This window comes from Neopsephotus bourkii, unplaced genomic scaffold (assembly GCF_033783945.1).
Source record: "Neopsephotus bourkii isolate Nb327-2 ecotype Australia unplaced genomic scaffold, CSIRO-AGI_Nbou_v1 NB_1663, whole genome shotgun sequence".
NCBI lineage: Eukaryota > Metazoa > Chordata > Aves > Psittaciformes > Psittacidae > Neopsephotus > Neopsephotus bourkii.
Genome location: NW_026902137.1, coordinates 318,913 through 335,218, shown reverse-complemented (window position 1 = coordinate 335,218; position 16,306 = coordinate 318,913). Strand labels below are relative to the sequence as shown.

Genomic DNA, 16,306 nt, shown 5'->3' with positions numbered 1-16,306 from the left:
ATTTTTAAGATGAAGGAATTGAAGCATTGTATTACTTCTGAAAGACTCATGAATGTAGTGCAGGTCATGTCTGAACTGCTGCAGAGTCTGCCCACCGCCCATGGTGAAGGAGCAGATTCCACAGGAGCAATGCCCTTCTTAGAAGGGAATCATAGAATCAGAGAATAGTTTTGGTTGGAAAGGACCTTAAGATCATCCAGTTCTACCCCCCCTGTCATGGGCAGGGACTCCTCACTCTAAACCATCTCACCCAAGGCTCTGTCCAACCTGGCCTTGAACACTGCCAGGGATGGAGCATTCACAACTTCCCTGGGCAACCCATTCCAGTGCCTCACTGCCCTTATAGTAAGGAGCTTCTTCCTTACATCCAATCTAAACTTCACCTGTTTAAGTTTTAACCCGTTTATTCCTTGTCCTATCCCTACAGTCCCTAATGAAGAATCCCTCCCCAGGATCCCTGAATTCCAGAGTCCAAACTTACTTGTCTTTACACTTCTGGAGGGCTTCATCTGCAATTTGCTTCAAGCTGATCAGCTTGTCCCCTCGATAGAAGGCATCTGCAAAATGGAAAGGAGAACATTAAAGGGGCTTCAGCGCCAAGGCAGCCTGGGACAGCTGGAAGCAACAGGCAGCTCCAGGAGGGCAGAGCAGAGCTCATGTACTGCAGTGAGGAAAGCAGACAGGCAGCTGAAGTGAAAGGTTTCTAACATTCCCTTTTAGCCTAGAGAAAACAAATGTCAAGAGAAATGGTGGAACTCCTTCCCTGAGAGAGGTTCCAATTTGACCTGACAAGTCTGCTGGGAATATTCTGTGGGAAATAATCCAACACAGCCAGAACACAGATTGCATCTTAGTGGGTCCTTTCCATGCCACGGATCTATTAATAAAACCACTCTTTCTTGCAGTATTGCAAAAACCAGTTGGGAAATGCAGTTGGGCCTACATGCAAAACTCCCATTTCCTTAACCCCTTGCTTTACAAGATTGAGAAGTGCAGCATAAGTATCCCTGAAATTGGGAAGGGAGGGAATTCTCATGTAAGGACTGCTCCATAAATGATACATCTTGCAAACATCTGGCTGGTTTTGAGAGGAACATGGATGAGAAGCATTTGGAAACATGTTATTAACAGCTGGTGACATCATGCTCTACAGGCCCAAGTGGGCGGGCTGCTCAGTGCTTCCCTGTGTGTTCAGGGAGGAAAGCAGCCCTTGAGCACAGCTACAAGCAGCGCATCCACCCTGTGGCAGCTCAGCCACAGCACTGCCCCTTCTTCTGCCAGTTCCACAGCATCTGGCTTTAAAGTCAAGGCCTTTCAGACAAGAAATGGTAGAATCACAGAAAGAGCCAGGCTAGAAAAGCCCTTTAAGCTCATCCAGTCCAACCCTTACCCCAGCAATGCCAAGGTCACCACTAAACCATGGCATGAGGGCCTTGTCTACATGGGGTGTGAACCCTTGCAGGGACGGTGACTACAGCCCTGCCCTGGGCAGCCTGTTCCAATGCCTGAGCACCCTCTGGGGCAGGAATTGTTCCTCAGCTCCATCTAAACCTGCCCTGGTGCAGCTTGAGGCCGTTTCCTCTTGTCCCATCCCTTGTTCCTTGGGAGCAGAGCCCAGCCCCTCCTGGCTCCATCCTCCTGTCAGGCAGTTGTAGGGAGCCATCAGGTCCCCCCTGAGCCTTCTCCAGACTGAACCCCCCAGGTCCCTCAGCCGTTCCCCATCACACTTGTGCTCCAGGCCCTGCACCAGCTCCACTGCCCTTCTCTGTACCTCAACAACAGTGGCTCAGGGGCACAGATGAATGTTTTACCTGCTGTGATGAGGAGAGAACAACCACCGTCAATAATCCGCTCACAAAGGGAATCTGCTGAGAAACCTGCAAACTGACAGAGAACACAACCAAGTCAGCAAGGACATACAAAACCCCCAACCCAGAACACCCAGCAGCAGCTCTGCATTTCACCCATGGTAAATGATACCACCAGGCATGGATAGAGAGAGCTGAAGGAACTTATTCCACAGTTAATGCAGAAAAAGGCAAAGAAACAGCAGCACCTTAACCTAGTTTCCATGCATCTATCTCATGGTCAGCACCCATCCCTGCAGCTCCTCTCCCTAAAATAAGAGCTGGTGCCCCTCAGAGAGCTCAGCACTGAGAGCAATGCAAAGGGCTGGTTCCTACCACAATGGTGTGCAGAGCTCCAATCCTGGCACAGGCAAGCATGGCTATAACCAGCTCCAGGATCATTGGCATGTAGATGGAAACACGGTCTTCTTTCTTCACACCTAAGGAGGCAAAAGGAACATGGGTTTTGTCAAAATGAACATGTCACATGTCAAGAAAACAGGGTATAGAAAGAAACTGATGATTTAAACTCCAGTTATATGCACACAGTGAAACTTCAAGTTCTAGAGCCAGCCAGCCAGCCTTGGGTTCTGCCTTTCAAACCTAACTGCTGTTGTAAGAGGCATTGTAAGAGCTCAGTGAAGCTTTTGTGAGAGCCATTAGGGGTAACAGGTTTAAACTTAAACAGGGGACCTTCAGGTTAGATATAAGGAAGAAGTTCTTTACTGTGAGGGTGGTGAGGCACTGGAACAGGCTGCCCAGTGAAGTGATGAACTCTCCATCCCTGGCAGTGCTCAAGGCTAGCTTGGACAGAGCCTTGGGTGACATGGTATGGTATGAGACAACCCTGCCCATGGCAGGGGGTTAGAACAGGATGATCTTAAGGTCCTTTTCAACCCAAACTATTCTGTGATTCCTGTGATTCTATGATTCCAAGACGACTGCAATGACTCCATGTTCTCCCTGGACACAGCCCCTTAAGGAGGCAGAAATGTAACCAGTGCCTGCTGCTCACTGTAAATGCCAGGGCAGGAAGTTGGGAGCACAGATCTCTTCCTTGTACAGCTGCCATAACCACCAGCAATCAGCTTTCACACTCAGAGCCAGAGCTCAACCTCCAAAAGTGTACTGTGGAGCAAACCTGCACCCACCAACTGTGGGAGCAGAGAGAGAAGCCAATGATTTTGCATGAAATGACTCAACAGGCTGGCAAGCACACCCAGAATGGGTGCAATCTCCTCTAAAGCCCTGCTCTGATGCTTTCCAAGTAGTCAACACAGCATACCTTGGCTGCGGAGGACGTTGGCAAACTGACAGACCTTGTGCAGCAACTCGCTGTAGGTGATTTTCATGGAATCCCCAGGTTCATTCCCTTCCCTGGGAAAACAAGGTAATATTTGTTAGTGTACAAGCATTACAAGGTGAGAGGGACACTGCTAAGTCAGAGGTACTGCTTTGGGCAATATGTATGTCCTCCCCTGCCCTTCCGAGCATGGAGTAACAAAAGCTCAGAAATCCAATCCTGGACTAAAGTTCTCCAATAGTAGGAAAATTTAGTCCAAAGTTCCCATCACTGTGTAAATAGTACACCTGAAAGCAACTGAGTGCATGCAGTGGAAATATATGGGATTTTCAGAGAGGCAAGAAGGGTCCCAGAGAAACAAAGCTAAGAGCAAGCTGGGATTGAGGACACAGCACCCTTGCTCACATGTACTTGTGCCTGCAGTTATGTCTGCATGAAACATGGGCCAACGTTGTTGTGCAGCAACACCCAGCCCTTAAATACCTCCCATCTGATTGACTGGGATGGGATGCCAAGGGCTGGCTTACTTTCCAAGGTCATATATAAATATACCCCTGTATCTCTGTCAGTGGTATGCCTGCTCTGCATCATTCTCTCTGTGGTTCTCCATGAACCAGCTCTGGCTCCTGTAGCCCTGGTGTTAGTTCAGCAGGACCTTGCCATTAGACACACTGATGGGGAGAAGAGCCAAGAGCTGCACATGGGGATGGCCCTGGATGTCACATCCCCAAGGAAATAGTTTGCTACCAAAGTAAAAACCAGCTGATGTGAATGTGACACAACACTTCAGCCATGCGAACAAGGCAGCACCTCCCCAGATGAGGAAATTAACAGAGAATGTGAGATTATTTCATTCATTGTGTCTCCCACATGCAGGAAGGAAGGAGACACCTTCCCAGGTCTCTCTCCAAGGCAGCCAGCACAGAGCCATCAGTGATCCATGAAAGAAGAGGGGTATCATTCTCAGATAATGCCCCTGGAAAAGCGTTCCCTTGAGTATGTGCAGCCAAGTGAAACACAACACGGGTGCTGGGGAGGAGTCAGGAAGCACCTCCATGGTGTGTCCTCCCTTAGGACTGCAGCCAGGCTCCAGCTAACTCAGGAACAGCAACCTCACTTCTCCAGCATCTCAAACAGCCCAGAGCATACACAGTATGTACTGCACTGTAGCTAAAACTATCCACGGCTCTCCCTTCCCCCAGCAACACCATCAGGAGGGCTCCTGTGATGCAGAAATGCATAAACACACACCCCACACCCCCCATTTCTCATGTAATTCACAGAATCATCCAGGTTGGAAAAGACCTTTAAGATCATCAAGTCCAACCTTAAGCCCAGCACTGCTGCACTGCCAAGGCCACCACTAACCCATGTCACTGAGGGCATTGTCCACATGGTCTGTGAAATGAAGGAGATCTGGTGGAAACAGCATTAGAGTTGGGACACCTCCACTGCTACAAGCTCTGTGCCCCTGGCCCTGTGTAGGCCAGGGGTATCAGAACTGGTGGTTACATTTGGATCATCCCATTCCAGAGTTACTCATGGATCTACTGCTTACAGACTTGATTTATCCCACCTGACACCTGGTTATACTCCTGGCTTCCCTGGTACTCTGCAGTGAGTCCATCCATACCTGCATTGACATGCACAGGGAAATGTTCCTTCCCACCAGTAGCTCCTGAAAGGGAACTCCCTGCTTGATCCTTCATGCAAGTTTGAACTCTTTTAAGTGTAACAAGGAAACAAACAAGAATACGAAGAAGCACAGGAATGAGAACCAGCACCCAGGGTGGCTCTGCCCTGGCACCCAAGCAGTTTCCTCCTTTCCCCATCATGAGCAAGATCATCACTTTGAGCTATCTGCCATATGAAACCGTGAGACGAGGTCCCTTACAGCAGGAAATCAGAGAGCTTCCTCTTTGCTTGAGGGTCAAAGATCAAAGAGCTGATTTCAGTGCTGGACTGAGCAGCTGGAACTGATCTGGCTCAAAGGAAGAGCATCCGCTGCTGTTGCATCTGACTGCATGCTGAGTGCCTTCCCTCACCATGCAGAGGTCTTCCATCCTGGATCCACACTGCAGGTGCAGGAACATCAAGGCCAGTGCTGTGCAAACCTGCCTGCAGTATCATTGCCAGTGCAGCTCTGCCCTCAGCAATGAGCCTGGCTATGAAATACCTCCTAAAGACAACTATAACACTTCCAAATACAAGTTGGAGCATCCCAGCCAACTAATCCCTGCTCTGAATATCTCTTCACTGTGGTTTGCTGGGCACTGTGGGCAGGCCCTGGTTGCACAACTCAGCCCTCAGCCCACCATCAACCTACAGAACAGGACAAGGAGGAGGGACATCCTTTGCTGATGCTCTGCTGCGGCCTGGGATCCACTTCCAATCTTTACTAAGGGAGAAACACAACAGGAGGAAAGACCAGCACAGGCTGTCCCGTCTGGAAAGCTTCCCACCTAGGGCAGGCAGGCAGCCTGTGCTGTGTGTGCTGTCCGGGGGCTTGGCTCCGTAGGTGAGCTGCTGCTTTAGCCAAGGGCACCACAGAAGGCACACTGGTTCACCATGCCAGGAAAATCAGGTTTTCCCATCGATGCAGTAGTGCAATACCTGCTGAAGAAGGGAGGGGAAGGCTCTGCTTTGTGAACTAAACCTGGGAATCCTCCAACACAAGCAATGCCAGGAAAGCTCAGCTGGTACCCATGAGGGACATGGACCTGCCCAGAGCCATTTACTGCTCATGGCCCTGCTGTCCCTGCACACAAGAAGCGCATCTCAAACACTCCAGGTCCTCCTAAGTGCTGGGCTTCAGGAGGGAAATTCAGGCCAGGGAGTGCACCCAGGCTTGTCCTCAAAGCCAGCACACACAGGGCACTGCAGGAGAAATGTCAAAGGAAAGTTAAAACTCACAAGGATTTTCAGAAGGCTTTCAAAGTCCTTTCCACTCATTCTTGTCACTGCAGAATAACCCCACGAGCATCAGCGGCGGAGACCTCAGGCTTTGGCTTTGAAGCTGATGTTTAATGGGAAGCAAGTCACATCCACCCTTCTGCAGGACAAGCTGCCTCCTTTCACCTCCTCTCCAGCAAAGGCCTCTGCGCAGTCTCTCAAGAGCAGGCCATTGCTTTAAGTTTCCTCACATCTGAAAACAGTGTGGAGTGCCCACAGCTACACTCAGCGGCACTCAGATTGCTCTGTCCTATTCTCCGGAACAAAAGTCCAGAGAATGATGGATTTTAGGCAGGGCATTTAAAGAATGCCCACTCGCACGCTCCCCAGTCCTCTGGGCAGCAAAAGCAAGCCTGCAGATCCCTGGGGTTGGTTTTGCAAGCAGCATCTTCCCTTCTTTGCCCATCAGACGTAAGAGCTGTCAGTGCTGAGCCTCTCACATGGACTCACTTATGCAAACTCAGTTGAAAAAGAGCTAAAAATGAGATACAAACCCTTGCATTCCTGAACCCATTTTACAGCAGTAACCTTCCACAGCCCTGCAGAATCCAGCACCCCAAACACAGCCTTTGGTAAGAACTGCTGCAATTGCCAGCGTGCCACCTTTGATCTAACAAGGAAAAGCCATTTCCAGCTCTCCAAACTTCCCAGAGACATGATGAGATGAAGCACAGTTTGAGTCTGATGTTTTCCTCATCTCCCTTAACCCAGGTCCTGCATGTAGCAAGGAGTAATCCCAAATTCCATAGTATCATCTGGGGCACAGCAGGAATGTATTTGGGATCTTTTAGCACTTGAGCAGCGCGTGTTTTACACACTGCGTGTTGAGTGCAGGCTCAGCAGGAGAAAGGCAGCTTTTGGCCATATGGTCTCAGGGGAGCCACCCATCAAATAAGTACATGCAAGCCCTTTAAATGAACCCACCAGACACACAGCTTGGGACCTTCTGTGGCAGGCTTCCTCTTAGAAAGCAGTGCTTTGGTGAGTAAGGCAGGTTTTATGCAAAGATGATGACTTCCTAGCTGCTTGCAGCCAATCACATAGCCCAGGGGCATTGGGGACCATCACCATAGTGGTGTGCAGGGTGGTAGTGCCCACCTCTGTGCAAAACAGATCCCTGTCAGCATATTAAAAGGAAGAACAGGCTCTGCAGAGCACTTATTATGCTGCCAGCAGTTAAAATGATGGGCTCTCCACTTCTGAACAGGCACTCTGATGCACACAAGCCCCATGGTACATATGTCTTCAGTGGCCCCACCAGTATCTCAGCAAGAAACAATCCCATGGATAAGTTACCCTGGGCAGGAGAGGAAGAAAAGCTCAGGTAGGAAACATGAACACTGTCACCTCTGAGGTGCAGCCATGCTTCCAGGAGCCTCACAGAATTCCTGCCTGCTCAGCTGGAGCTTCACCTTGGAGCTGCAGAGCCACAGATTTGTTTCACCCAGGGCCCATAGAGCTAAATCCAGGTTAAGCTTCCGTTAATTTACTGAAAGATTCAGTGTTGTGAGCAGGTTGTGCAGTTGGGAATGTGGTTTGTAGGAGCAGAGACACATTTCTTTAGAGGTGCATTAACTCAGGCTGAACCTGCCCTGTGGAGCAGTCAGGGCTGTGGAGCAGCAGCATGGCCAGATGCGCTCCTGCAGAGCTGCAGCGTGCTCTGCTCAGCATCAGGGCTGACTACAGCCCTTGTCCTGAAGCTCTGCTCCAAGCACCCATCCCACAGCCAAGCCAGGCTCAATGCTGCCATCCACGCAAGCAGAGCCCACCTCAGCTGGAGAATAGTAAGCAGGAAGGAGGGGTGGTGGCTTCTTAGCCTTCTACACAGTGGTCAAGGACATGCCCAGAGCACCTGAATGGGCCGAGCAAAACTGACCTGAGAACAAACCATCAATGCTGTTTGGTTCCTCTTTCACCAGACTCCTAAAGGACAGTTATGTGCATGAGCTGCTGGAGTACCAGCTGAGCACAGCTTCCCTGTGCTACCCTGCCCCAGCACTCACACAGAGCAGCAGGAAGCACAGGTTGCATCAATGGGAATTCTGGTTTTCAAGGTAATTGCTGATGATCATTGTGGTTTCACCACTAAGGGAAGGTGGTGTAAGAAGAAAATGCTGAAATGAAGCCAAGCAAGTGAAGTGTGACATGTTTCCAAGATCTGCCAGACCATCTGCAGCTCCACAGACAGTCAGGAACAGAAAATGCACAGACCAAAGCAGGGCACAAAACCAAGCCTATGAGATGCCTGTGAATGCTCCCACTGAGGGGCAAAGGGGCTGAAGATCCTTCAGGTTTCTCCTCCAAGCTCCTGTGACCACATCACCCTCAAATAAAAGCATTAACCTGCGGTCAGGAAGCCCTGCTGGGGTGTGGGGGCCACCTGGAAGGTGAGAGTTTTCTGAGCAAAGCAAACCACCAACTTTCACTCAGGACCAGCAGAGGCAAGGGCAGCTCTTAGAGCAGTTTTACTTAATCCACATTTTAGCTACAGAAAAGCACCCTTAAGAAAACAGGGATATGCTGTTTGAAAAAGGTGCTGGAAGAGGAAAAGGACCCTCTCCCAGATGGTGAAACACCACAGTGGGGAACCATGGAAAGCCTCCAGTGGAGCAGAGATGGGGACTGTGGGAATGTCCCAAAACATCTTTGGTGAAATCTGAACTAAAACACGCTCAGAGCCCAAAATCCCTCCTAAGCATGGGACCAAGCTGGTGCATGGATGGAGACAGCAAGTTCTCTAGCTCCTGCTCCACCAGCAGCCTGTCCCCAGGGCACAGTGCAAGGCAAAGCAAGTAGCTTTCCTCTACTACAGGCTCCTGTATGGTGGCACCTCCTCATACATGAGGTTGCTGGGGGCAGGGCTTCCTGATGTGTTCTGCATCCCGAATTAGAGCAACCGAAATGCCAGGCAGAGCTCCTGCCATCTGGGAATGGGCTCACGTGCAGGCCGCATGGGCAGCGGGAGCCCCAGCATTCCCGGGCTGCGTGCTCAGCTACCACGGCCATCAGCTGCTCCCAAACCTCCTGCTGCCAGAGACTCAGGGAAGCTGTGGCCTCAGGAGGGCTCTACCTGGAGCCAGCCTGGTAGCTTGGGAATAACAGCTGCTAAAACCGGGAAAACCACAATTTCTGCCTCCACCTCCAGCCTCCCTGTCTGACATGGGAGCTGAGAGCACCCTGTAACATCTGCCCTGAGGAAACAGATTATGTTGAAATGTGACATTTGGAGAGACCAGCTGTGCAACATCATCAGAAAAAGACACCATTTCATCAGGAAAAAATGCTTGTATTTGCATGGATCATTCCATATGGGAGCTCCTCCCGTATGAAGACAGGCTGAGGACATTTGGGCTGTTCAGTCTGGAAAAGAGAAGCTGCGTGGAGACCTCAGAGCAGCTTCCAGTGTCGGAAGGGGGCTACAAGGATGCTGGAGAGGAACTCTTCATCAGGGACTGTAGTGACAGGACAAGGGGTGATGGGTTTGAACTGAAACAGGGAGAGTTCAGGTTAGATATAGGGAGGAAGTTCTTTATTGTGAGGGTGCTGAGGCGCTGGCACAGGGTGCCCAGAGAAGCTGTGGCTGCCCCATCCCTGGCAGTGTTCAAGGCCAGGTTGGACACAGGGGCTTGGAGCAAGCTGCTCCAGTGGAAGGGGTCCCTGCCCGTGGCAGGGGTTGGAACCCAACCCAGGCTATGATTCTATGTTCCTACACAGACTGCCCAAAGCAGAAGCGCCTCCAGCAGCATCAGCACCAGGATTTCAAGAGGGAGCTTGGGGGGGCTGAAATGGGCTTGCAAGAAACTTTCATGAGAACATTTCATACTAACAGGACTGACTGCCCAGCCCTGGCCACGCTCAGCGTCATCCACTTCCCACCACAGCAATCCGTGGCAGGAAATACCCAAAGGAGTTCTGGAAATGCCAGGAGGCTTCCCAGGAAGCTCAGCCTCTGCAGTCATGCTCGAATCCCGTTGCATCATGACAAGGATCAAAAAGGAAGAAGTTGTGCAGTGATGGAACGTAAACCGGGAGGGGCTGGTGGAAAGGGTTTCCCAGCTTGTTGAGAGCTACCTGGCAGCACTGAGGGCACGCTGGGGAGTAAACCTGGCACAGGAACCCCAGGGGAAACAAAACCCTTCATCAGTTTAACAGCTCACCCTCTAAAGCCATACAGTGAATTGAGACCTGCATTAAAACCACCCTCCAGTTTTCCCCTCATACACATAGGTAGGGCCTAACAAAGCTCCATTGTCAAACCCATCTCTGAGCCAAACCATCCCGACTGAAAGGTGACCATGTCCCTAGGATGAACAGGCTCCTGTTGCTGTAAAGAAACCCAAAGCAGATGGCAAACAGCACTGTGCAGTACCAGAGCAGGAGCCCTGTGCCCTACAGAGCACCATGTGCTGTGTCCAGCCCATCCTCTCCAGCCCAGCTTACTCAAGCACAGGCTTTACTGTGGCTGTATTGCACAAAGCAGCTAAAACGGAGCTCATTTCTAAAGGGTCACAGGGCCACCATCTGCTCTATGAGAAGGGCATCAGTCTTCTAATCATCTTTAAAAACAGCCATATGGAAGTACAGCTTACAAAGCAAACAGCCAACACCCCACATGGCTACCGGTGTCCCACAAGAAAGACTGCATCAATCTTTGTCCTTCCTTCTCACTACACACACTCTCAGCTACTCTATCTGGAGCCTTTCAGATCCCGAATGAGTACTAGAGGCACCTCAAGAAATAACCTTTATCTTGTGCAGTCCAATCACTGTTCACTTCACCATCCCGAGCGATGCCTCCAGCACAGAGCCCAGCTGGATGTGGACCCTGTTCCAAAATCACTCATCATTCACTGACCTTCCAGAATTCCCTCCAATTTTCCCACTCACTTGCTCCGCTACCCCCTAAGATTTACTTCAAGCCCCTTTCTCTGGACTGTGGGATGCTCAGACATCTCTGAAGGAGCCAACACCTCCTGGCTTACACTGCTGCCAACATCAGCAAGTGGGTAAAGTAAGCGTGATGGGGTTTGTGCACACTGTGTTCACACCTGAGAGCCACAACACTGAGGGGTAACAGGGAAATTCAAGGGAAATCTACTGTTGTTTTGCTACATTTGATCAAATAAGGCAGTTTACAAGTAACACAGCACATGTAAATACCCCAGTGCTGGTGTCAGCAGCCATTCTATGCTGCCAGCTATCTGCTCAGCAGCAAGGGGAACGCTGCTCCTCTGGGGCTCTGTGTTTTTCCTACTCACTTGATATGGAGCATCAAGCCAAGAGGACATCCCTGCCCATGGCAGGGGGTTGGACCTGGGTGAGCTTTAAGGTCCCCTCCAACCAAAACCAGTGTGGGATTCTGCAGTTATGTTCTTACTTCAGTGTTGTACAGCACAGGAGCAGAGCCAATGCATCCAGTGACAGCTTTATACCAAGTTTAGTGAGAGGAAAGTTTAAGATTTTGAAACATAAAGATTTTAAGGGTTGTTTTTATTAAACAAAATGTTCCATAGTGTTGAAACAGAGCTCATCTGCAAGACTTGCACAGTAGATCACGGAGTCTGGCTGCCCTCAGCCAGCACTTCTAGCCCTGCAAACTAAAGTCATGCTGTAGAAGAATGCAACAGTGAGAAGAGAGGTACATTGGGCTGGACCAGATGATCTCTTGAGGTCCCTTCCAACCCTTGGGATTCTGTGATTCTGTGATTTGATGCCTATCATGAGCAGTATTTTCAGAGAAACAGAGCCCACTGGGGGAGAGCCTATTTCCTGCTGATTCCTTGTTCTAACAATTTGCATTGAGGCCACAAACACATCCTGGATGACGCTTCTGCAAGTCAGGCAACAAGCCACCTACAGTTGGGAAACACCCCTATTGGGAAATGCTGTTTCAAGACCTTCTAACAGTGAAAGCTGATTCCAGTGAGGGCTCAAACAATATCCATCAAGACTATGACCTGTGAAGGGGTGATGGATTCAAACTAAACCAGGTGAAGTTCAGGTCAGATATAAGGAAGAAGTTCTTTACTTGAGGGTGGTGAAGCCTAAGCACAGGTTACCCAAAGAAGTGCCCCATCCCTGGCGGTGTTCAAGGTCAGGTTGGACAGAGCCTTGGGTGACATGGTCTAGGGTGAGGCATCTCTGCCCATGGCAGGGGGTTGGAGCTGGATGGGCTTAAGGTCCTTTCCAACCCAAACCAGTCTGGGATTCTATGACTGTGATTTCTAGTGGATGTTTCAACTTTATGCCTCAGACACCTCTACAGCTGATGGCCAGATGTCACCTGCTGAAGTGTCATCTCAGTGGTCACTGACGACAGGACTGTAAAACATGCTTCATTAGCAGAAACCCAGCTGTGAAGAAGTAATCAAGAAGGCCATGGGTTTCCTCAGAGATTCCCCTAAAGGGAAGTGCCATCTGTAAAAATGATAAGCTTTGAGCCTATGGAGAACTGCCAGGGCTCATGATCTCATACCACACCACATTTCACCATCTACAACAAGTGATGTGCAGATATGCAAACAAAGAACTGAAACCCTGATGTGTGCAATGGCTCTGATGCAGGACTGGCCACAGGAGGAAAAGGCAAGCTCATTGTGGTGGGGGAGTCAAAGAGGTCTTGTCAAAGCACTGGCAGCCAATACTACAGCCTAACAGCTCTTCAGGCTGTAAAGAAAGCCCACCAGGCACAACAACGCTACGCAATGCTCCAGGCTTGGGGAACAATGGCTGGAAACCTGCTCATGGAAAAGGACCTGGGGAGACTGACTGACAGAGCAGAGCATGAGCAGCTTGTGCCCAGGCAGCCAGGAAGCCCCCAGCATCCTGGCCTGTACCAGCACCAGTGAGACAGCAGGGCCAGGGCAGGGATTGTGCCCCTGCACTGGGTGCTGGTGAGGCTGCACCTCAAATCCTGTGTTCAGTTCTGGGCCCCGCACTACAGGAGAGATGTTGAGGGGCTGGAGTGGGGCCAGAGAAGGGAATGGAGCTGGTGCAGGGCCTGGAGCCCAAGTGTGATGGGGAAGGGCTGAGGGACCTGGGGGGTTCAGTGTGGAGAAGAGAAGGCTCAGGGGGGACCTGATCGCTTCCTACAACTGCCTGACAGGAGGATGGAGCCAGGAGGGGCTGGGCTCTGCTCCCAAGGAACAAGGGATGGGACAAGAGGAAACAGCCTCAAGCTGCACCAGGGCAGGTTTAGATGGAGCTGAGGAACAATTCCTTCACTGTAAGAGTGCTCAGGCATTGGAACAGGCTGCCCAGGGCAGTGCTGGAGTCACCACTCCTGTAAGTGTTCACACACTGTGGAGACGAGGCCCTCAGTGACATGGTTTAGTGGTGGCCTTGGCAGTGCTGGGGAATGGTTCAATCCGATGATCTTAAAGGTCTTTTCCAACCCGGCTGATTCCGTGATTCTATAACAAATGCAACTACCCAAAGCAGAAACACCATGCCTAGAACAAGCACCCACTCCCACATCTTCTGGCAAAGCCTGATCACTTTGTCCCCTGACAATGCCACTACTCGGAGCCAGTGTCATCCCCATGGAGCCCTTGTCCCCTTCTGCTCCACTCAGTGCAAGGTGCCAGGGAGGGCACAAGCCATTCACACAGCTAAAATAAAATAATCATGTTTTCTAGTCCAACGAACAAACTGAAGGCTCTGACCTTCCATGTCCTGGATCCATACAGGGTTCACCTCCTCTGTGTCCATGAACTCCATTTATCCATCCCACATTTCAACTCTCCTGCCAACACTCACCGTGTACCACCACTGCAGAACCATGGTACCTCCCTCAGCAGTTAGCAAACTATTCTTAAAACATAGCAAGGGGCCTGGAATAGCTGCCAGAGGTACAACTTTCACATGTCAGAAGCTCCAGGAGCTATTGCCTGTGCTCACTCCTCGCTACTCCCCCAGGTAGTGATTGTACAACCATACAGCCAGAAGCACCCATGGCCACAGCAGCTCTGCCAAGAGTGACCCAGACAACAACAAAACACCAGTCAGAACCAAGGTGCAGGGTTTTGCCCCCAGAAGCAGCTTGTTACGGAAGGCACATGAGCCTGGCCACCATCAGCAGTTCAGTTTCAACACTGGTCCTTGGGAGACCTGCTGCTGGTCCTGAAAAGTGACCACTAAAAGTGAGGAGGTGAAGGGGAAGTCTAAACCAGCTCCACAGAACTTCCTTGAACAAGCTTTTTGTGGGAATCCTCATGAAGGCAGCCTGAAAACAGCTGTATCTGTGTGCTCAGTGCCACACAACTGCACTCCTACAGGACTCACCCACCTTTTCCATGCATAAAGTGACCCGATTCCACTGTACCACTACAGATGCATGGGGGCCGGACTGCATGATCTCCAGAGGTCCCTTCCAAACCTAATGAATCTGTGGGATTTACCAGTTCCCAGGACCCCTCTATTGCCCTCTCTAAACAGAATGGGGCTGGCAACTTCCCAGTCCTTGGCACAACAGCCCTTTGCAAGAGCACACAGCATACCCTGGCCAGAGCTCTGCAATTTCACATTCAAGTCCCTGCAGTCCTCTGGGGCACATGCCATCTAATCCTGAGCACTTATTGCCATCCAACTTGTTTATCTTCTCAAATACTTCCTGGATATTCCCTTGTATTTATATAGACGGATGCTGTATCCCTGCCAGTAAGCAGCTTCCAAAGGTTTCAGAGCAAAAGGCTGGGAGCAAACAGTTTGGCAAAACCCAGATGAAAGTTGCTGCCCTGATTCAAGGCTGTTGCTGTGTGTGTTCCCAAACTGCAGAGCTTACACAAGCTTCTCACTGCTCAGCCATGGAGCTGAGCACACAGGTGTTGCCTGAGTCCTTCTTTCTTTACAGACTTAACAGAGAAGAGCCTCAGTCCTACAGGAGCAGGATTACACCTTATTTGAGCTCTGATAAAACTACTTCCAGTGAATATCTTCAATAATGCTGAACACCTTCCACATGGAAGCACAGCTCCAGCGATGCTTCTGAAGGCTGCCTCTATGACAACAGGCAGTGTCATATAATCCCAGACTGATTTGGGTTAGAAAGGACATTAAGCTCATTCAGTTCCAACCCCTGCCACAGCCAGGGACACCTCACACTAGACCATGTTTCCCAAGGTTCTGGCCAACCTGGCCTTGAAAATTGTCACCAACCTTCACTACCCCCATCCTTTGTTGCACTGCAGAGCACCAGGCTGACAGCACTTGCCTGATCCTGCCCTGCATCCTGCACAGCAGGAATATGGCTTGAGATCTTCAAAACATTAAACCAACCATTTCCTAGCATCTCACTGCAAACCAGCATGCGTAGCTGACAGGGATGACTCAAGCTCCGCTTCCAAGTCAGAAGGGAAAACGAATTCCAAGTGCCTCTGTGCCCGTCAGCTGTCTGAGTAATGTGCACACGCATCCCTGACTCACAGCAGCCAGGAAAGCACACAGGAAGCTTCACTGGAAGCCCACAAGAAGATACCTGCCTGAAGAAGCTATTTGCTGCTCCCACATATTTAGTTCATCCGTTTGTCACAACCACTCACCTGAAAACTATCTCAGACTTTCACTAGTCAGGAAGGGAATGTAGGATGCAGCAGACAAGTGCAAGCCCCTAACAGAAACACTTGGGACAGGAGAGCCTCTACATATGACAGGAGAAAACTGACAGAGGTCTCTGCATACAGATAGCCTTTGGAACCAAGCTTCAGCCCATGATCCCTGTGTTTCCCAGCCCCTCAGGCCAAACCAAGAAGCTCCAAACCCTTAAGCAGGCATCACCATGCAGCCCTGGGGCAGCACCATCTTCTTGAAGATGCAGACTTCACCCATCAGTGGAGAAAAAGCCAAAGAGCTACACCAGAGGACAAGCTGTGAGCCCCTGCTGTCCCAGTTTGCACTTACATACAAGCAGCTGAACACAGTGGTGTTTGCACTACTGCCACAGCACCGACCATACTGGTTGGTGACCGTCCCAGAACTGGGAGTGGAAGAATTCCACCAAAGAAGTCAGGAAAGTGCAATACTTGGACTTTACTCCTTGATTTTAATACCAGATTCCTATTGATGCCCCCACCCTTCCCACTCCTGCACTACCAATGCAGCTCAGAGCCAGAGAGGACCTCACAAAGCAGAGATGCTCCTGTTTGGAGATTCCAGGCTGTTGCTCTGTGTGCTCCCAGGCTGTGTGTGTCCTGAACCCTTCTCCTTC

At 50.5% G+C, this 16,306-nt stretch overlaps 2 protein-coding genes and 1 long non-coding RNA gene across 5 annotated transcripts in view; 2 read left to right on the top strand and 1 right to left on the bottom strand.

Annotated features, from left to right (window-relative positions):
- GSS (glutathione synthetase) overlaps positions 1–16,306 on the top strand; it is a 315,783-nt gene that overhangs the window by 24,695 nt on the left and 274,782 nt on the right. The gene's annotated exons all lie outside the window — the stretch shown is intronic.
- Positions 1–16,306, top strand: part of LOC133224175 (uncharacterized) — a 213,371-nt gene that overhangs the window by 182,884 nt on the left and 14,181 nt on the right. The gene's annotated exons all lie outside the window — the stretch shown is intronic.
- Positions 1–16,306, bottom strand: part of ACSS2 (acyl-CoA synthetase short chain family member 2) — a 35,101-nt gene that overhangs the window by 12,648 nt on the left and 6,147 nt on the right. For both annotated transcript variants that reach the window (XM_061375468.1, XM_061375469.1), the window contains exons 3-6: positions 3,133–3,224; positions 2,184–2,287; positions 1,812–1,884; positions 482–557 (exon numbers count right to left, since the gene is read on the bottom strand). In XM_061375468.1, the coding sequence (XP_061231452.1) occupies positions 482–557; positions 1,812–1,884; positions 2,184–2,287; positions 3,133–3,224 (345 nt within the window). The remainder of the gene's footprint in view (positions 1–481; positions 558–1,811; positions 1,885–2,183; positions 2,288–3,132; positions 3,225–16,306) is intronic.